At 34.8% G+C, this 23,874-nt stretch overlaps 1 protein-coding gene across 1 annotated transcript in view; it reads left to right on the top strand.

Annotated features, from left to right (window-relative positions):
* Positions 1 to 23,874, top strand: part of LOC135197478 (G-protein coupled receptor GRL101-like) — a 367,490-nt gene that overhangs the window by 324,082 nt on the left and 19,534 nt on the right. Inside the window, exons 20-23 of the mRNA XM_064224543.1 lie at positions 1 to 157; positions 17,284 to 17,431; positions 19,002 to 19,093; positions 21,512 to 21,729. The exon at positions 1 to 157 is cut by the window's left edge and continues 42 nt beyond it. Of these exons, the coding sequence (XP_064080613.1) occupies positions 1 to 157; positions 17,284 to 17,431; positions 19,002 to 19,093; positions 21,512 to 21,729 (615 nt within the window). The remainder of the gene's footprint in view (positions 158 to 17,283; positions 17,432 to 19,001; positions 19,094 to 21,511; positions 21,730 to 23,874) is intronic.

The following is a 23,874-nucleotide window of genomic DNA, read 5'->3' on the forward strand; positions in this document are numbered from 1 at the left end:
TGCATGGGTCTCTATCTCCTGATTATTGCGGCCGTCGACGTCAACTACAGGGGCGTTTATTTTTTGTACGACGCCATTTGGCGGACATCTACTCTGTGTCAGCTGGCAGGTTTCTTCTCCACGTTCTCGAGCGAACTGTCTGTCTTCACTCTCACAGGTGAGTTGATTTACCTTTGATGTTTATGCAGTGTCTTGATTCTCCATTTGGCTGTGTGTTGACTTTCTTTTAGCTTAATCGTAAGGGTAAAGGATTGACCATGTAAATTAGGAGGATTGTTTCATAACTTGCTTTTTACGAAATTCGTGCATGTACGTTTTCTTTCTCTTTATTTTCTTATATATATATATATATATATATATATATATATATTGTATATATAATATATATATATATATATATATATATATATATATATATATATATATATATATAGAGTGTGTGTGTGTGTTTGCATGTAGTATATATGTGCATTCATTCTTGTTACGTTCTATTTCCAAAAACATCCCCCGCCCTTATATTTTACTTTCTCTTTGTACGTTCTCCCATTTCAGGTTATTTAAACCAACCGCATTATTCATCCATTTCCTCCTGATTTCCTCTTCGTACTTCCTCCCATTCAAACCTGATTGCCTTAATTTAATTTTCATCGACATTTTCACCCCTTCCTTTCAACTTGGACTTCCTTTAAATTTACCTTAGCTTTTGCCTTGATTAACCAAAACCATCTCAGAATATTTAACCCAACCCCGTTTTTCGTCCATTTCTCCATATTTGCTTTTTTTTTATTTCCCCCTCCTCAAAGTTGATCTCCTTAATTACATTTTCAGTATCATTTTCTCCCTTTCCTCTCCAACATAACTTTACCCACAAAAATGAACAGACACACCTCCACCCACCCCTCTTTTCACCATTACCTTGTCTGTTCTGTAACAATGCATCTAGTCAACTCTTTTCCTCTCCATTTTACTTATAAACATTCCAGGTATATATATAAATTTCTTCTTTAGAAACCGTGTATTATTATTACATTCCACATTCTCCAGTTGACAGCTTCAAAGTCCCCTTTGTCTTTTTATTAACGCAGCGGCCCAGTCATTTCCAGCCATCCTTATGTGCATATCATATGTCAACTATCTCTACCCAACGGTAAATTGTATTAACTCACTCCACAATCACTAAAATCAATAGGTGTTTTGAATTAAATTTAGTGACTGAAAATCAATCAGAGAATCACTAATATTTGTATTTTCGGACTGGAATTCCTGTTACTATCACAAAAATAGCATCTAGCTCTTGCAGTGAGTTTAGAAAATACTGAGATCAGTATTATCTAAACCTGTTCAATATCCAACACAGTATCAGATTAAGAGCCGTCAGTGCGAGTATCATGTTCATGCTGTGACGAATACTCTAATTTCTCACTGACTCATTAGATGCAGCCTTTTCGTTAAAATTAAAATATGAACATTAAGAAAAACCTGGTAACTTTGGGGGAGGGATTACTAATACACTAGGGACAGCTGAAGTCATCTAGTTATCTGTCTTATAGGAAGAAAATTACCAAGCATTTTTATGCCCCTTAGTTCGAATTTTGATTTGTAATTGTTGTGGCTAATTTAGCTTTTGTGATGCAAACCATTAGTATGTAAGCAGGGTAATTATAAGCATGTTACTTGATTAACACCTCTCTTTAGCGTCGCTCCATAATTACATGTAATGTTCAGTCTTTTTTTTTTTTAATGATGGTCGCCTTTTTTGTTTGTTTTATATTGAAAGTAAATATTTACCTTTATGACTAACATCCTGAACAATTCAAAATGAGTCAACATATGGTAAGCGAATGGTAACCCTTCGATAAACAGCACATTCATTTTGTGCGTAACCGGATAGTACATTAGGCTGAAGTCGTTTTTATTTGTATTTAGAGAGAAATAGCTGAAGCGAGGAGTCTAGACCGCCTTTAGTGACAATGTCATTGTGCTTTAATCGAACATGATTTGAAGTGAACGTAATCCACTTTGTAAATCACGTCGTAATTAGTTATAAATACGATGTTTCAGTTATCATGTCCTGTCTTCTTAAGCGGAGTGCAGATAAAACATAATAAACAGAATAAATCTGGACAGTAACCTACGGAGAATATTCAATGATATTGTCCTTATTCATGGTTTACTTATGCATCAACCTTGAGAAATTTGTAAAGTTTTTGTTAGATAACTCCAAGTTCCACACAAGCGTGATTAAATATGTTGAATAGAAATAAACGTTTCCTCTAACAGGAGGCGAAGCATAAATGCTGATCATGACAGAAGAAGAAGGTGTCACATTTTGATATGGCGTCTGACAGGAGGAGCTGACCTTCAAGATCTGAATCATGTATCCATTTCAAAACACTGCACCACGTATTTTGTGTTCAAATTCCTTTCCAAGCATGTTAATAGTATGATTAGGGTTGGGGGCAAGTTGGTGAACGGGGAAAAGGGGATCTGAAAGGAATATCATACTATGTAGCTCCAGTACATTGCGTAACGCTACGGCATAAACGATATGATTATACATGCAATAGACTTATTAATATTGGAATGTTACTAAACTCTGTACATGAGAGCATTTTAGGAATTCTTTTTTAACGCCTCAATAAATGTGAGTTCGACTGTCTTTCTGTAAGTAATGATAGTGAAAGCTCTTCCTTTCCCTCATTCAGCGGAGGTAATTAGGGCCTCTGTTGAAATAACAGTATCCTTTAATCTTCTTGGTCTCTGATAGTTAAGCATGGTATTACGAACGACTCTTGTTACACAAAGAACATACCTTGATTGTTTCCTGTAAATCCTTTTTGATTGCAAGTGAAATGTAAAATTGTAGGATATCGGAAATCTTTTACTTCTGTGCTGCATAGCAGAGTTGTATTAATGCAAAACTCTTCCACGTGTTTTGATATTCATTTGATTTTTCGGAAAGCTTGGACGACTGCGTTGCCTTTTCGAAAATTAATCAAAGATCGGCTGGGTCAGCCTCACTTAAATAGCCATACCGTGACTTTTTTTTCCAGTAACTAAAGATTCATGATGTTCTTTGACATCACAATTACAAATATTGTTGGCACATATGGGGTGGTGCATTTTCTCTTCTTAGCAGAATTGAATCAAAGACCACCATCTCATTTTGATGTCCAGACTGTATATTTGCTCGCTCATGCCATCTCTTTCTCGTAAACAGTTTCCACAATCTTTTTTTGCCACATTCAAGTTTTGCTCTGAAGATATCTACAATTCTGGGTGGCTGGGCTCAGTTATTTTTATCTCCTTCAACATGCCAGACTTCAGAATTCTCTCATTGTCTCTTTGTTCCTGAATCTCACAAATATCTCTGAAGGTTGTAGCCAATAACAGTGATGGGCGTTGCTCCACCCCTTTTCGTTCATGTAGCCGCTTTTTGACCAATCGATAAAATAAGCATATTTGCGTAAGTCACTGTCTGCGTTGTGTTCTAAACATGTTGAATACTTAAATGTTGTTCAGTAAGTCTTTTAATTGTAGTCTCTTGCAGTTACCGACGTCGTCGAGGTGATAAATGTATTATTCATGATCAGTTTAGGTTTGGGTCACGCTAAAGTTTCTAGTTTGTTCAGAACAAAAATATTGGTTTGAGGGTCTTTAGAGTTAATGTATGAGTGATATTTACGATTAAAAGACATTTACAAGCATTAATTTTTCCGACCTCAGGAAGAGAATAAAAGAAAATGTTTGATGCCGTTAATTCATTACCTTCTTTATAGAGAAGTGATCCCTTTTCTCTCTTGCCCCAATAACCCGTCCATGTGTCTCATCCTCTCTTCCCCCATAAACCAAATTAACACGAAACGGAGTCATTTTCTGGTCTGAAAAGCTAGACCTTTTCTAACGTATATTTTTAGAAGAAAAACATTTAACCGTATAGAGTACCGTTATGTGGAAAATCCCCTGGTATAAGCTCATTCTCTCTCTTATGCTTCGGCAACTAAAAAATAGTATTGGCGTTGATACTTTATGGGGACGGACGGCTTGGCTCCTATAGTCACATAGATTTTAGAAATTAATTAAAAACTACGTAATAAATACACATATGTACGTATATATATATATATATATATATATATATATATAGTATATATATATGTATATATATATATCTATATATATATATATATATATATATATATATATATATATATGTATATATTATATATATATATAATATATATATATATATATATATATATATATATATATATATATATATATATATACATATATATATACATATATATATATATATATATATATATATATACACACACACACACATAAATACACTTAGAATAATTGTTCCATTGTAAAAAGGTGAAGGTGATGAAGGCAACTTTTAGAGATATGTAAGGGAAGTTGTCTACAAAAAAATTTTATTGAAAAAAGTAAGACAAATGACAGGAGAATTAATAATGAAAGAACAGTGTGACTATAGACAAGGAGCAGGATGTCTTAAATAGATGTCTGTCATGAAATAGTCATGTGGAACGTTTTAAGGTAAAAAAAACTGTGTGCCTAACGATTCTAAAAACCCTTTACTATATATATATATCTATATATATATATATATATATATATATATATATATATATATATATATATATACATATACATCAAGTAAAAGGTTTTTATAGAATCGTCAGGGAGACAGTTATATGTTTGTTAATTAAACAAAGAATGGATAAGAAGCTGTTAATGAAAGTGATTGGTTGTGTGTAAAAGTTAATTATTGACAACCATATACTGTCTATATAGCTGGTCAGCAGCCAATGGGACGTAACTTAGTAACAGAATCTCTCACATAACAAATCAACTTCCTGACATCTAGATACTCTAGCCCACGTCTTCTCTTCCTTTGTAGAACCTTAATCTCTTCCAGCATCTCTTCCTACCATACAAGCTCAAAACTCTCCATATTGCCTATATTGATGTTGTCAAGCTTTTCTAAGGTCTGTTTATGGCTTGTCCAGCCGTTTCTCTTTAAAACATTTTACACACCTGTTTTATAGCAAATATTTGATCTAGATACACGCACTCTTCATTTTTTGCATGGGTGTTTGTTAGTGTGTAGATTGCAAGCAGCTGATTACATACGAATCATTCACTTGATTTTGACTTAATCTTTCTAACACTTTCTTGTTTACAAAATTGCACGCTGCACCTGCTGAGTCATTTTTTATATATATACTGTCAAAACGGAACGCAGACAAATCACCACCTCTTCAAGATTGAGAGGGACGTGTATGATGACTTATACTGCAGTTACCTGTGGCTGAATTAAGAGCTCGACTTATTTGCTAAACAAGTATCAAGGCAGCTGTAGCATATGTGTATTCAAGTTTCAGTCAGTCCGTGTGTAAGTAAAATGAGAGAAAGAGGGATAGGCAAACTTATGAAGCGGACGAAGGTTATTCGTATATTTTAGAGGTGCCATGTCTCGAAGCGTTCTATGAATTAAGTCAGCGACATTGCTCGAGCCAGTTTTTTTCTTTTTTCTATTTATTTATTTATTTTGGTGGAGGGTGTTATTCGTACTTATTTGTTTTTCATTTTTTGTTTTCTTCTACTCTTGTATCATCATTTAATTTGATCTACTTTTCTAATCAGTTTCATGTATTATCTATAATTAAGTATATTTATGCAAATTTTCATTGCTAGAGTGAAAGCATAGCACTTTGCTTTACCCTCATGTTCTAGAGCTTGTGGTGGCAAACGGGCGACCTAATTTTGCCGACAAATCTCGAGTCTGTTTCGATAAAAATATGATTGTGGCCCTAGAATCACTCTGCAAGCCTGACTCCTCGATTGACTTTCATGTCGTTTTGCGTTTACGGCAATTGAAAGTATATGAAATAGCAACGAAATTTGTATGCGCTATGACTCATAGGTCATTCTTCCGGCAGGATTGAATTTCATGTAATTGAATTTTTGTGAAAGGATAAGGTAAGCATTATAGACAGCTCAGGGGGAGAAACAATTTTGAAGTGATCTAATTTCACTTTTTAGATTACAGTAACAATGCTCGATTGTTGTTGAAGATATGCGAAGCATATTCTTACTGCCCCTATTGCATATATCTAGTTGCAGGTCAAAATTAGTTTTTCATGGTACTCCTTGATTTGAGCACTGTGAAGGTGAAACTGTGATTAAAGTGTTTATCCGTGGCGGGTCAGTTATTCCTGGAAGACAGAAAGGTTATGAAGAATTGGTTGAAAGCCATGATTGTTCCTTTGTAACAGGATATGAGGAATAGACGAGACTAAGAAATGTAGGGGGCATAATGTTGCATAGCAAGTCAGAGAAGGTGTATGGTTAGACCGAGAAAGTAAGACAGGTGACAGAAAGTTTGACATGGTAGAACACTTGCTGTAGGCTCCATAAGGTGTATGGATCAGGTGTTAGTTTTGAAACATTTGTGTGAGGAGTATGAAAGTAAAGCAAAAATCAGGAATAGGCATACATGGGCCTACAGAAAGCTTGTTATAAAACTGTTGCAGAGATGTTGGGTAGTGTGTTGAAGGTGTTTGGCATAGAGGGTAAATTGCAGAGGGCATTGTTTTCCTTTAATGAAACATATTGTAATTGGTGGAATGGAGTGACTGTTTTGGTGTAATGCATGGCTGTTTAATGCTCTTAAGGACATAGTGATGTGCGAATTCAGAGAAAGAACGGCAGATGTTACAGGGAGCAACACCACTGTTTATTTCCATTAGATTTAAGTAAAACCCAGCCGCCTTTCCAAAGATATTTTGTAAGAGACAAGTACTGGATGGAAATTCATAGTTTTATTGCCGTAATTATGTTTGGTTTTTATTTCTTAAAAAGTCATTTTTCACGGCATTATTTTCCCGTTAATCAGTACGATATGCATGTTTTATTATCTTAACCAAAAGAAAAATTAATTGTTCATTTTCTGATCTGATGTTCTTAATGTAAATATATTATCAATTTCAATGTTTAATTTGTTATGTCGCTAATTGCTCAGTGGATAACAACGCTATCCTTTTCTTTCAATTCACCCTCCACTTTAATTTATAGTTTTATTCATTGAAAAGTCAAAACTCTGGCACACACACAAACATATATATGCATATTTACATATAATTTCTCTTACTATACGTGATACATTTGCATATAAAAGCGTCATAGTGATATAATCTCACACCTACACACGCACGTGCGCACGCGCGCGCACACACACACACACTACACACACACACATATATATATATATATATATATATATATATATATATATATATATATATATATATATATATGTATATGAGAGTTTTGGTCTATATATATATATATATGTAATGTGGGGAGATTCCTGCATTACATTAGGTAAGCGTGTAGCACGAACGTCAGGCAAACCAACACACAGTATTACACAGCCTTCTCTCTCTCTCTCTCTCTCTCTCTCTCTCTCTCTCTCTCTCTCTCTCTCCATTCTAACAGGTAACGAAAATGAGAGAGTTGCATCATAACATAAACATTTATTAACAATGAATAAATAATTAATCAATCAAGTAATCAAGTCTTACAGACTACCTCAAAAAACCCCGAACAGTAAAATGTCTAATCGTAATGGTAGTTACCATTAGTCACCAAAAAGTCTACACCCCTCTGGGAACCCCTGTCCCTCCTCCATTGCCAGTTCTGCCAGAACCGTCTGTTTCAAAGACCCAGAACACATCCCGGTAAGTACACACACAAGATTAACAATCAGAGGTTAAATATTGGATATCATCATAATAAATGTCAAATAGATAATAAGCCAGCCTTTGGCTAAAGTAATCTTAACACTCACCCAAGCAACCGGACACTTAAGCACACTTAATAAAAAACTCCCGGCGAGCGCCATGGCATCTTGCCTTTCTCTCAAAGACGCCTCTATCAAAATCCCCCATAGACTTGGGTATGAAACTATTAAAGGGAAGAGGCGCACATGCACATACGAACACACACTTCGTTAGCGCCTCACGATTCTAGCTGCATCCAGTTTCACAAAGGCACTTTGAGAAGAGTTAATAAACTGTCGTGCATTGACTTGTCTAACTAAGCATTTTTATCTCACGTCACCCATAGAATACTCATTCATCAGCTTTCTCGGGTCGTTGCTTCTCACTGTTCTCCACATTCCATAGGCAAAATATATTAATCAAAAACTCAGGCCTCCTATATATATATATATATATATATATATATATATATATATATATATATATATAGTATATACTATATATATATATAATATATATATATATATATATGTGTGTGTGTGTGTGTGTGTGTGTGTGTGTATGCCACAGAGGAACAGCACGGACGAACATACAGACGGTTAGAAACCAAATATTCACACCCGACAAGTGGGGAGAAAGGAGGAGGAGCAGTAAACTCTGTGGTCAGTAATCTTACAAATCTGTTTACCTATGCAGGTGGTCCCACACCCTTTGTCCCCGTCCCATCTTAGTTGCTTATCATGTAATCTGCACATTTTATGTGGTTCTTATTTTAATTAATGGGCCGAGTTTATACGTGCCTTGACAGACATTCATATTTTTTCAAACGCTTCATTTTGTAAAACTGCTCTTTAATTTTTGTTTTTTTTCCCTGACCAGTTTATTGTATATACGATTTTCACTAATATATACGAAGATTTCACTGTTCACCTGTGCTCATCTTAGACATTTTTATGCTCTCACATTCTTTGCCATGGATTCTCCTGTTTGACCAAAATAGAAGTTGTCTTAGGACTTGGATGGGTTTTAAATATAAAGACGAAATCGGCCAGGCTTTATACCCAGTGTTTCGTTTTGTGTATGTATGTGAGTGTGTGCGTGTGTGTGGAATGTTAAACGGGTCATTACCATATAAATGAAACGAAACAAAGAAGGTATCATAATGAGCCACTCGCTTAGGAATATTTGATGGCCAAGGGCTAGTACTGAACGCACTAACCCCTGGGGGATCAAATGTTCCTAAGCTCATTCTAACTGATCTGATGTATATATATAAGCTTAAAGCGATGTTCCAATAGTTGAGTTAAATAGTAACGATCTGATCTCTCTGTGTACTCATAATTACCTATTATTGTAGCAGAAGATAGATACATTTTCGTAAGGAAAAATTAAAACGTAATCGAAAATTTTGTGTTCCAACATAAAATTTATTTTATATTAAAATCTCTCGAGTGGGCGATGTTAACAAAACAGTACGTTTTCCGAAATATATTATTGCAAATTCATCCCATTTTCTTATTCAATATTATAATTAATTCATCCTTTAGCGTGATGAGGTGTGAAAAGCAGTAGGGCTGGTGTGGACCTCTATACTCTGAGCAACCAGCAGAGACGAACTAAATTTAGTTGTGTTTTTAAACAGGATGAATGTGAAGGTGTCGTTCTCTTTCCCTAAAAATATTAGGGTGCATTTAAATTATTATTGTTATATACTGGAGATTGTGGCATTTACCCGAGTCATCATGAAAATTATTATTCCCTTTGAAAGAAAAAGAAACTTGCCTTCCCAACACACTCACGCTATCATCCAGAAACCTTTCGATAGAGAGACATTGTCACCTTAACGTTACTTGATTGTGCAGTTTTTAGTGATCCGTAAGTAACAATACTGTATACATAAACGTCATTTTATCCTTCTGTTACTTCCACTTAAATTTGACCCGTGAATATGTGAGTAAATTTAGTTCACATGAAATTTGTCACTGAACAAATATATTGAATAGCGGGAAGTCGGCATATTCAGACCTGAAGACTTCTGAGATAACTGCCATTGTATTCACATCTTACCCTTCCCTGTGATCCGCGAATTTCACCAAACATACTTTAACGTTGCTATATCTCGTAATCTGGCTTAACTCTGAACCCTAGTTCCGAACTTTCTACACAGCTTTCGAAACTGAAAGTAGCAGACGACCCACCGGTAATTGACAAGACTATGGAAACTTGGGATTGGAAGCTTACGATTCAATAAGAGGACCTACAATGGGATGGTGCTCAACCAGGAGTTCCAGTGCTTTTGTGTTTGTGCCGGCGATCACATTCGATTTTCCATGAAGTCCATGAAGAGTAAGATGTGAATACAATGGCAGTTATCTCGGAAGTCTTTAGGTCTGAACTCTGGTCAATATGCCGACTTCCCGCTATTCAATATTTGTTCAGTGACAAATTTCATATGAACTAAATTTACTAACATATTCACGGGTCAAATTTAAATGGAAGTAACAGAAGGATAAAATGACGTTTATACAGTATTGTTACTTGCGGATCACTAAAAACTGCACAATCAAGTAACGTTAAGGTGACAATGTCTCTCTATCGATAGGTTTCTGGATGATAGCGTGAGTGTGTTGGGAAGGCAAGTTTTTTTTTTCTTTCAAAGGGAATAATAATTTTCATTATGACTCAGGTAAATGCCACAATCTCCAGTATATAACAATAATCATTCAATATGTGTGTCATGTATACAGATCCAGCATTGCTTTTTGCTCTTACTATTCATAAATTTTGTCAAAATCTAAAATTTTTTGTTAGGTATCATTCACAAACTTCGTGAGATATAAATAATTTGAGGGTAATTCTTAAATTAGTGACCATATTAGGATTTAAACTAACCGGCTGAGACTCATGAAAAAAAAAAGAAGATATGTGTATGCATGTAAATGTATAAATAGATAAACACATATGTATGTATATGTTTATTTATACATACATATATATATATATATATATATATATATATATAGATAGATAGATAGATAGATATAGAAGAGAATTGAACAGCATAAAAAATGCACAAGATATGCGCAAGTGAACAGTGGAATTTTCATACATGTTTGTGGAAACACTCATGCAATCAACTTGGCAGGAGCTAAACAGATAGTTTATTGCAAAAAGAGTAAATGAGTGTATGGCGGCTCATCCCCTCGCACCTGGCAGGTGTGAATTCCTGGTTGCTAATTCTCTAAGATTGTATGTACCGTCCCACTAGCATACATATTGTAAATTTCTAACCTTCGGTGATGGCTTAGGAATAAAACCGAAACCGATCAGAATTTACAGTCAGGATTTAATTTTTATTGCCATATAATATATATATATATATTATATATATATATATATATATATATATGTGTGTGTTGGTGTGTGTGTGTGTGTATAATATATATATATATATATATATATATATATATATATAATATCTGTGTGTGGCCGTGTGTGTGGGTGTATATATATATATATATATATATATATATATATATATATATATTTTATATATATATATATATATATATATATTTCATATATATATATATTACATATATCGAGCTACAATGTCCTTTAATATCTAATTCGCTCCTAACCTCGGAATTAATTTAATAATTTTCATATATGCTTAACCGAAGAAGGGGAATTTTTCTCGATTTTAATAGATTTGCCTGGACCAGGGCGCGAACCTATGGATCCTTTCAAACCCAGGAACGTCAGTGAAGCGTTACCTACTACACCACTGACGTTCCTGGGTTTGAAAGGATCCATAGGTTCGCGCCCTGGTCCAGGCAAATCTATTATCGAGAAAAAATTCCCCTTCGGTTAAGCATATATGAAAATATATTAATTCCGAGGTAGAGCGAATTAGATATTAAAGGACATTGTAGCTCGATATATGTATATGAATCACGGAAATGTGATATGACTTATATATATTACATATATATATATATATTATATGATGTGTATATATATATATATATATATATATATATATATATATAGGTGCACTTGCTAAATGAAATTGCATTTTATGTGCTTCAGTATACTTTTTCACAATCAGGCAATACTACTTCAGAATGATATTTTGGGCTAAAAGCAGTTTATGACATAACTATAACACCACTGCTTAATACGGAAATCAAATTCTCTACCACATTTCAATTACATCCTTATGATAGTCCGTCGCAGTTAAATTCCATGTGAATTCTATTACTGGGGTATGTTAAGTCTACAGAACCTCCAGAGTTCTTGAAACGCGCGTTACAGTTCAAAGAAATATCATTTTAGAAACCTGTATATTATGTAAACTGTTTCATTCTCCAGATTTTAATTTATTCAGTCTTTCTCTTCTGTTTGTTTTACATCTTGAATTTATGTGCAGCCAAGTTGAAAAAAGAACAAAAACGAAATAATTATTGTGGTTCCTAATGATCTATATATATATATATATATATATTATATATATATATATATATATATATATATAGTATATATATATATATATATAAAATATTGTTTTTATTTTTTTTTCTCTTAATGATCTTCACATACATAAATGTATGTGTGGTATATATACAAATACAATGTATGCATTTATACATATATATATATATATATATATATATATATATATATATATATATAAAAATATTGTTTTTTCCTAATGATCTCACATACATAAATGTATGTGTGTATATATACAAATACATGTATGTATTTATACATATATATATATATATATATATATATATATATATATATGTATGTATGTATGTATGTATGTATATTTATATTAAATATATATGTATTATATATAGATAGATATAGATATTAGTTGAGTGAAAATTATAATGAAAACTTGAAATTGTTGCAATAATTTATTTTTAACTAAATAGTTATATGTTTAAATTACCCAATATGCACAGCCGAACAATCTGGAGATAATCAGTTTTCAAACTTTATAATGTGAGTGAAAACTTGAGAAAAAGGACCTTCAAGGATGAGCAGGAAATTTCAGAAGATTAGGGATTGTTGATCGATGTTCAAATTCCGGCATTGCTTACAATGTCGTGTAGATCTTTACATTTTGACATTACAGCCTAAAATGTTAGTCTTCGTTTTCACACTGCTGCAAGACTACACATACTAGAAGGAATTGGAATATAAACAAAATAACGAGAAACCTTGCAGCACTCGTTTTTTATGAATAATATTCTAATTTTAAGACATAGTAATGTTGCACACGTTGAAGATGTTTACGCGAATTAGAATAGCAAGTCAAATTGTGTACAATAATCAAATTGAAAAATAGTTGTTGAAATATGGCATGAAAACAAAATGGTTAAACTTATATATATATATATATATATTATACTATATATATATATATATAATTATATATATATATATATATATATATAATATATATATATACTATATATATATAGATATATATATATATATATATATATATATATATATGTACACCATATATATATATATATATATGTGTGCTGTGGTGCTGTGTGTGTGTGTGGGTGTGTGTGTGTGTAGTGTGTGTTGTGTTGTTCTGTGAGGTACTAGGTAGGTAGTATCTGCCTTTTTTCTCTCTGCTCTCAGCGAGTCTTTTTAGCTGAGGTTGCTAACCCCATATCTTCTTCAACCTGCTTGCAACCCGCCAAAATCCTCTAACTGCCAGGTACATAACAGAGGTATTGATTGATTAATTAGTACTTCCGTATGTGTATACATTTATCTATGTGTAATTCCGTTAATGCAACTTATTATGGGAAGCAAAACTTTACCAGCGGGAATGGTTTTATACATGCAAAGCTCTCCTCGTTAACATTCATTGCTGATATGGTTGGTTTTATTTTTTTTTTGTTTTTTTTTTTTATTTTTTTTTTTAATGAAGAACGTACCATATTCAAAGTGTACCATTATGAGTTTCACAATGAAGGTAGAATGTTTTCTTCAAGTACCCTCAAAAGCTCATATTTAGATCCTTACCTCACGCCTCGTAAAAGGGTTCAACATTCTTGTCCCGTAATATCACCAAGCGTTCCAGGAAAGAGTAGTCATCTTTTCGCTTTAAGTATCGTGTCCTTGCGTATTTATGTATTTATGTAATAAACAGGAATTGTTTTTTCGCTATATATATATATATATATGTGTGTGTGTGTGTGTGTGTGGTGTGTGTGTGTGTGTGTGTGTGTGTGTATGTGCTTGTGTACTGTGGGAAAAGAAAATCGATTTCATAAGGCGTTAATTGGTTGATTTCAGCATATATAACGGTATTGATTGGGACAGTGAAGAGAAACTGCAGAGACCTCTGAGTGAGTTTGAAAGCGCTTTTGAAGGAGCGAGTTGTAAGTAAATGTGAGACGTAGCCATGTTCTGAAAGCAGTAAAAACCTGGAAGGTGGAGCAGTATATATTAAGAAGAATTGTATGTGAATGAAAGCACCTAATAATGACAGGGATTTGGGGGGTAAATGTCTTAGATGACGGTAGGACGAGCGTTGTGTCGCCGAATGGGTGAAGGAGTGCCGGTAGCTCGATGCATGATAAATGTTTCGAAGACTGGAAGTGCATGAAGGATTATTTTCTCAAATTTCTTGTGTCGTAGTCAAACGCAGACATTTAATATTATTGAACGGGGAAAGTTTGATGCTTTTGGGTGTAACTGTAAATGAAGTATAAGTGATGTGAGATAATGTGAAAGGACGATAAATATAACGTTACAAAAAAGCGGGGAAAAGTGTAGTTTAAATGAGATGGACTAATGGGTTTTCAGATGATTTGCACATACAGAAAGAATCGTGGGACACTAAATTGGTAAATGTTGGGAAGAACGAAGAGATTAATACTTTGATAGGCATGATAGGTAGAGCAACAGAGATAATATTCTGAAATATTGATATTGTTTATGAGATAATTGAATGACCCAGTGTGTATATATATATATATATATATATATATATATATATATATCATATTATATATATATATATATATATATATATATATATATATATATATATATATATATATATATATATATATATATATATATATGCTGCCACCAATGAAAGAGCAGTTGCCTTGTATAATAAGGCGCCCTATGAGGTTATGTTAGACTTGCGATAATCTTACGCTAAGTCGGTTGGTTATGCACTTCCATACTCATTGGAGTGTCTTGGGTTTTGTTAATAACTTACGAAGTCGGTATCTTCTTTGGTTATGACGACGATGTGTTAAACTCATGATGATATCTTCTTTCTGATGTGAGGTTTCTAGTAGAAAACACGAAGTATAAAAAATAGTTCTATTCTCTGAGATTACATGATGAAGATCAGAGGAAATTTATACAGGTCTTCTAATGACGATGGCTTGATCGCTTCTGCCAATGATGATGGCTAATTCAACTCTGACTACCATCTCCGTTACAAATCATAAAGGAAGCAGACAGTAGCTTGAACATATGAACATACATACAGGCGAGACACATTACAAATCACGTAGTAGTTGTCTCAAGCAGGAAGCTTGGACTAATGTTTTCAAAACAAATGAAGGACCACAGGTGACGGCACGTCATCTTAGCCTACTTTATCGTATTTGGTCTGATCACATTCCTGCAAGCAATCTGGTTGACCTATTTAGTTTTAGTTTTTTATATATATGGAATAACATTCCATATTTTTATGTAACACTTACATATATATAATATATATATATATATATATATATATATATCTATATATATATATATATATATGGTGTGTGGTGTGTGTGTGTGTGTGTGTGTGTGTGTGTGTGTGTGTGGGGTATAACTTTTGAAGGAAATTTTATTTAATGGAATAAAACGTTGGATGGAAGGCTGTAGATGACTTGTTCTCTCTCTCTCTCTCTCTCTCTCTCTCTCTCTCTCTCTCTCTCTCTCTCTCCTTGGCAAATGTAAGATCGAGATCTACGCTTAATCCATGATAATGGGTGTTTAATTCCATCAGACACGACTATTTAAACACCATCTTCGATTAGAAATCTGACGAGCGAGAAAGCAGTCTCTGTGTACATGGGAATTGTTACACAGATCTGCACTCATTTTGATGAAAGATCTCTTCCATAATGCACAACTAAGGCTTGCCGAATGGGAGCTTTGGCAGACATTGAAACTACTGCATTTCCTTTTTTTAATTTCCATCGGATGGCGCATTATTCAGGGTGTCTCTTCCTATCGATGGGTTGGTGCGGCATTCCTTTTTTGCATTGTCAGATATTTCTTTTGTCACATAATGCTCATTCACTTATTTTCTCGTCGTTCAAAATTGTGTATGCGTCTGTGTATGAATCTGTTGTTCACGGGAGCCAAATCCACGTAAACACTATGGCCAAACGTAGTGAACGTATTTTTGGATACGTTCCCCACTGAGAACCTTGAATCCGATTTTCGAGGAACTGGAGATAACTCTCCATTCACGGTATGATTATTCGAACTGGGGTTGAAGGGAGGATGGGTTGCGGGTGGCGGTTGTGGGGTTGGCGAGATGCTTGGAGGAATAATAGTATTATTCCTCAAAGGCGAGATGGTAGGGCCTTGAACTCCCATCTCATTTGCCCCCTTTCGAAGCATAGGAATTGAGAAATTGGGAGATCCTTGGGTTGTGATATTTCGCCGCATATTTTGTTGACCTTTTCACATATTATTTGTGTATATTTTTCTCTCGTTTTACTTTTAACAACTTTAATGTAGATTGCCATCATCATTTACTCTTCAGAATAACCTATATTTGATCACTTTCTCCGAATTCTCCAAACTTATGGATCTAGTCGTTGCACGAAACTCGTACAGCCTATCATAGCAAAATTATTTACAAGAGTTTTCGCTGTAATTTTCTTCTTGTCACCTAACCTTTTTCGTTGAAGGCGTCATGGTCTGTCTCGACAGTTAGGGCAGACACAAGGTACAGTATTTCCTTTGAGAATCAGGATCCTTCAGAAGCAGAGAGTTTCATGAGTATTTGTTTTTTATGTTTTATTCGAGATGTAGTTTTTTAAAAAGCCTCAGGACTAATACGTGCATAAGTGTGGGTTTTCTGTCAACTGTCGAGATGCTGAATAACCCTCGGAGAGAGAGAGAGAGAGAGAAGAGAGAGAGAGAGAGAGAGAGAGAGAGAGAGAGATATGGGTTCCCACCGGTCTAAACACCACTACTGCTATTGCAAATGCCAGTTTTTGGGAAATTTCCCAAGAATGGTCATGGCCTTTGTTTGTTTCGTAAGAAAATATGGTCATCATATTTAATATGATGATCGTAGTAGTAACAGTAGTGTTATGAAGCCTCAGCCGTAGCTCCACACATTTTATTATAAAAAACAACTGATGGTAACTGATAATGCCCCCACCTGTTATGTTCACAGTCATCACTCTTGAGCGATTCGTGGTGATAATGTTCCCGTTCCGAGTGTCACGCCTGAGCATGAGTTGGACGAAGGTGATAATGGGCGGAGTGTGGGTGTGTGTGGGTCTGCTGGCCGCCTTGCCCCTCGTTGACATCCACTACTTCAGGTAAGACAAACAAAAAACAAATATTTGCTTGGAATACGTCCATCACACTTTATGGCATGCGTACTGGTTTAGGTGGGGTTTGCTACACCTCTATATGTTAACTTTTAGTAAAATAGCTGATTTGGAGGAAATAATTTTCCTGGCTCTGTACGTATTACGTAGAAACGTGTGTTACTATAATTACCATAACATTTATCTCCACCAATGGTCAAGTTAAGATGAAAATGCTCTCAGAGAATTTGTTTTAACTATTGAATTCAAATTTCAGTTATGTCATCAATCCGTTATTCTTCCCGTCCACATCTGGTAAATGCTCTGGATTAGTTATAGCATATACCCGTAAATTTTCTTTAAAAACAAACCAATCTTTTTTTATCAGTTGTCGCATGCAAATTTTTCTTAGCAGGTGTGAAGTTTGCAAGGCTTTTTCCCTAACGTAGATAAAATTGCTCTTTAGAAATTCTAAGGTATGATTGAGGGAGTCTGATCACTGTTATTCCGGGTAACCTAGTCACACGTGTAAAAGAAATGGGCCCTTAATACCATTTTTTGACGATATTAAATGTTTTGACTAATCACGGTGACGTATTTTTGCAAATACCCATTAAAAGTTCTGACAGTTTTGTGCGCAGAATTAATGACTCACGTCATGTTACCAAATCATATATATAATGCCAGGAGAATTATTAGGTGTAATAAGTGATCCCCTTTTTTAATCAATGTTTAACGTAATAATAATCTATTTCCAGGTTTTCTTCATAAAATAAAGCTACACTTTTAAAGCATATATCATGTCGCGATATATCCAGAAGGAATAGGAGCTAGATAAACGTTGTCATATCCTCTCGAACATTATATTTTAATTATTGCAGAAGTTGGTAAAAATGAGATGAATTCATCGTCACGCTTAAGCTCCCCCCAAAACTTGAGCCATCTGCATAAGCAATGCGATGCCACCCACCAGGCGCAAGCATTCCCGGTCGCTTATTCCCGAACTGTAACCGAGTTGTTGGACATTCCCTGAAAAAAACTGGACGCAGTATCTTAAAAACTAACCATAGAATCATCTTGAAAATAATCTCTTCATGCTTCTCATTCATAAATTATGTAGTTTGATCGAAATTATCTAGAGACATGGAAAAAAACCGGGGCTGGTGCATTCCTAGCATACATCTCGGATATTGGCTCCCGGGTCGCTGAAAGCGTCGATTAATTGCCTGGCTGAGCTTATCAGACCAGAGAATACTCTTATTTATGAGGACGTTATTTCCGCTAGCCATTATTTCCAGCAAAAAACGTCATAAGTATAAATTTCCGCTGCTACTTACGTTTTGCGATGAGCTAGTTTAATGAAGCTTGGTTTGAAAATGGTTCGTTATTGCGTTTTGTTTGCATGAAAGTTATATCAAGCACAATTTATTATCAGAAATAATATCTAAAGGGAACGAATAAAAAAGTGATTATCTGTTATTAAAGCTCAGTAGCTTATAGCAGTTCTTGATTTTTTATATCATTATTATTATTATTATTTATTATTATTATTATTTATTATTATTATTATTATGAACAGGAACTTTTATGGTCGATCGGGAGTCTGCCTCGCTCTTCACATCACGCACGAGAAACCAAACGGATGGGAATATTCAGTCTTCGTGTTTTTAGGTATGTAACACCACTACCATTCTTCTCATAGGAATACAGCACACTCTAGGTCAAGGAGGTTGAATAGGCCTTGCTCTGCGTTATGTTTAGGATTATGTTGATGAAGGGGAGAACTTACTTACTTTGTGAGCTGTACTTTTTCGCGAATGGTCATCTTCATCATTTGCTAATCTTTGAATGGAGCGAAGAATTCGTTCTTTGCCCTGCAGTTTCATTCTTCAAGGTTATATTATTTTTTCACTTTCTCACTTTCTGCGTTATATTCTTATTATCCGTGTAATTGTGCATTATTTCTATCCCTATTGTGTTGTTAAATGTTTGAAGAATTTTCAGTTCTATCATTATGAGATGATGAAAAATGACTTTTCTCTGCATTTCTTTGAAGTCTGATTCCATGACATTCCTAATCATTTTGTTTGGAACTGCTTCTTGCTGACGGTATAAGCTAATTTCTCACGTTAGACGCGAATGGAAATGCATTCATTGAATATTTTTATATTCTATTTTCAGAACAATAATTTAGGCGTTTATAGCCTAAACGTTATCTGTACCTGAAGGTGAATTTTATTAGATTTTGTTATAACAGCTGTTCTTGATGTCAGTCTCATGGATGCATATAATCGGGAAAAAGTTTTGATCATTTCTATAGCATTTTCCTTTATCCTTCATTCTTAGTGAATCAACTAAAAGTCCACTGACTTGCTAAGTATGTTTCCACAGAGTAGAAACTATCAAATGTTTGCGACGTCACTGGTAGGTGGCCATAAAAGAAAACAAAGAAATAAGGGTCACTATGGGAATTGCTTTCCCACTACCTGGGGTGAGAGAGGTCCCCGTTAATTTCCAGATACTGTTGAATTAAAGGATTGAATAACCCTCCATATGTCTCTTTATTGCGTTCATAATATCGTTACTATTTCCAAACCTTACAGTCGTTTTAGGCGTCTCCTCCCACGCTGCCAATTGTACTTCGTTGGAAGTGATCGATTTTATCCTTTCTTAATCTGTGCCCTTAGGAGCAATAGTAATCTTGCTTTGATCCTATACCCCAATACATCCATTGTAAATCCCCTCAGGGTATTTGGACTGAAATATACGACAAGATCGATAGAAAGACATATGCATAATTTCATTTGCGATTATTGAAGATAGAAAGAAAAGAAGTGTGTAATACGCAGGCTGCGACTCCAGCTATTTTTTTTTTTTTTTTTTTTTTTTCGTCCTCGCGTCGCTTCGTCCAGAGCTTTGTTGTTTCCGAGGAAACTCAAGTTAAACCCTCTTTTTGATCTTTCTTGATATAATTGCTATCTCCTTTTACATTGACCATGAGGCTCTCTCTCTCTCTCTCTCTCTCTCTCTCTCTCTCATAATATATTATATATATATATATATATATATATATATATATATATATATATATATTATATATATATATATATATATACGTGTGTGTGTGTGTGTGTGCGCGCGCGCGTGTGTGTGCGTGTGAGTGCGCTGCGATTCTTCCACTTTGATATTTGTCAAATAATTTTCTCCCTATATTAACAATATATAAAAAAAATTCCTTTTTTTCAAATAAAAGTACTAACACTTTACACTACTTCCTTTGTACTTAAAAATATACTACACAATCCTGTAATATTTTAATTAATAATAGATTTTTTATTCCCATACTCGTCATTTTCCTAAATCTGAATTCGGCCTCTACATGCCCCAATTAAGGACATCTTAGCTTGGGCGGGAATCCTTTTAAGAGAACTGGCATCGCAGTTCAAAATCTGTGCCACGTTCCAGAACAAAAGCAATGTTTGCGTCGTTAAGTAGTGTAAAATGTTACGAAATGTTTTAATATAAAAAGAAAATCTGGCAATGATTATTTTAGCATTGTTTAGGTCTGTAGTGCTTTCAAAATACTAAATAGATTGATTGAAAAAGTTTGATTTGGCAGCGCCACTTCCCACCCTTGTTCTACCCAAAACGACAAGAAGGTTTGGAATTACTATAGACCAACGATGTATAAGAGTCTCATTTCACAAATATTCGGTCTGTGACTCACTGAAGAATTTATTTAAAGCAAAACTTATCTTGGCTACCAAACTTTGCATCTTTCTTTAAAAGAATCCTCTCTTTCTTCCATTCTTTTTCTTCCAACAAAGTATCTCTGCTTTTTCACAGCCTCCAGCTCCTTTTGCACATCTTCAATACTTAGAATTTTCTCTTTGAATGCCACAGCCTGCGAGCTGTTTCATTGAAACTAAAATGTGTATACATCGTTCCACTATAAATCGATAGGTTTAATTTTCTCTGATATCAAGAAATAAAGCTCCGACTTCCCTTTTCATATCAGTGAACAGACGTAATTCCCCCTAATGATAGAAAATAACTAATAATAGCCCTCTTTTTCCCTTTCCTTGACAGTGCTGAACTTCGTGTCCTTCTGCGTCATTGCCCTATCGTACTGGGGTATGTACAGGGCGGCACGCTCCTCCAGCGCCGCTGTCAGAAGTGATCAGCAGCGCCGGGAATCGAGCATGGCGCGGAGAATGACGGTCATTGTCGTCACAGATGCTGCTTGCTGGTTACCTATCATCCTCTTGGGCATCGTGTCCCTGGCAGGTGTTAGGATACCCCCTCAGGTAATGAAGTTTTTCTTTAAGAAAATTTTTTTTCACATCATCCACACAGACGAAGTGTCCAGTACGATGGTCAAAATGTCCCCTCAGGCAGTGAGATTTCAATCTCCTTCCCCATAATGGAACCCATAATCCTAATGAGCAATTTTGACCCGACCCATGGTGGAGGTCAGATCGTCCCTTCAGGTAATGGGATTTGCAACTCACCATGTTATTCTCTGATTAGAAATTATTTTGTTAGACTTACGTGTTTGTGAACGTCTTTCCTTAGAAAAGCAAATGTACATTAGAAATATTTTAGATGGTCCTGATGCACGACATTTTAATTACTAAGGCTGTGTCAACTTTTTCCCTAAGATTAATTATAAAAGAGACATTCGTGATAAAGTAAATGAAGGTTGTCTAAGAAAAAAAAAAAAAATCCTTCAAGCAAACCTTGGGTTTTCTTCCCTAAAACTTTCAGATTTTTTGGTTGCGTTAGCATCTGCGTATCCGACACGGCTGGTATTCCAGTCTTTCTGTTATGATAAAAAGGCTGCTGTCGTTTATTGAATATTGATGCAGTATCATCTCCATGGGTGGGAAGATATTCATTTTGTATTCAATTCCCAGAGATTCTTGCTTCTACTATTCGCATCACCGTCCAGACATCGTTGGATGTATTGTTGTGTAATCTTTTTACATTGTAAAGGGTTTGTTCTCAAATCTAGTTTATCCTTGTATAATTTTATTGGGTTTCCAGCTAACACCCACTCATATACGTACCCACACCCACACCTACGCACACAACACACGTGTGTGTATGCTTGGGTGTGGGTGTGGGTATGTGTGTATGTGAGTGTATATGAGATGGAACCTAATGAAATTGCACGACGATAGCCTGGATTTGAAAAGTATAAAAGCGAGAAGGATAAATCATATGCATCGTATACATACCATGTGTCTTTTAGAGCACACACACAGACATACATACATACACACACACACACACACACACACACATATATATATATATATATATATATATATATATCATTGTAGTTTAGTTAAATCTAATAATTACTGATGCACAGATGCTTCAAAAAAATCCTTCGGTGGTTGAAAAGTAGAAATTCAGGTACAATGTGCGGGATCATTTATAAAATTAGTACTTTGTCTTAATTGCTACTGTTTCTCGGCATGATCCGTTCTGTATAATTATTCGTATTAAGTTTTCAAGAAAAGGTTTGATGCAGCTTTAGGAGATAATCTGATCAAGTATAAGGTATGTGAATTTTTTTTTTAACGCACTTAAAGTCTTCCTACTTCCACTACGCAGTAACAATAACGTATGTAAAAGAAAACTATTGGACTAGCTTTGTTTGTCCGTCCGCACTTTTTAATGTCCGCTCTCAATCTTAAAGACTACTGAGGCTAGAGGGCTGCAAATTGCTGTTGATCATCCATCCTCCAGTCATCAAACATACCAAATTGCGACCCTCTGGCCTCAGTAGTTTTCCTTTTATTTAAAGTAAAGTTAGCCATAATCCTGCTTCTGGCAACGATATAAGGAAGGACACCACCATGCCTTGGTTAAAGTTTCATGGGCCGCGGTTTGTATAGTATCATACCGAGAACACCGAAAGATAGATGTTTTCGGTGGCCTTGATTATACGCTGTAGCGGCTGTACAGGAAACTCGATTGCGCCGAAGTTTCCAATTGGAAATGAGTGCGTAAATTTGTTTACGGAGGCGATGATTGTACACAATCTAATTATGAGAATATTTGGATATACCGACTGTCATTATTTATCTTTCATCACACAAATCGATTTATTTTCATCACCGGGTTCTGTTGGGATAATTCGCTCTTTCCATTCGACACTTTATTTTACTTGAGTAAATAAATATTGCTCATGTAATCAGTGTGTCCAATTGACAATGAATTCTTACAGTTGTTCTTTAGTTCTCTGATGATCTGCTGCTTTTTTTTAGAGTATTTGTGAAATAAACAACATTGCAAGTTATATACTGTAATTTTGGTGTTATTGGAAAACATCCTTAAATGTAGGCTTATATGACAAAGTGCAGTGTGAAAGCTTAGAAGTGAAAGCAGTAGACAGTGAGTATATGTCATACAGCTTCGATATGGGACCTTACAGTTAAATC

Source organism: Macrobrachium nipponense, chromosome 21 (genome assembly GCF_015104395.2).
Source record: "Macrobrachium nipponense isolate FS-2020 chromosome 21, ASM1510439v2, whole genome shotgun sequence".
NCBI lineage: Eukaryota > Metazoa > Arthropoda > Malacostraca > Decapoda > Palaemonidae > Macrobrachium > Macrobrachium nipponense.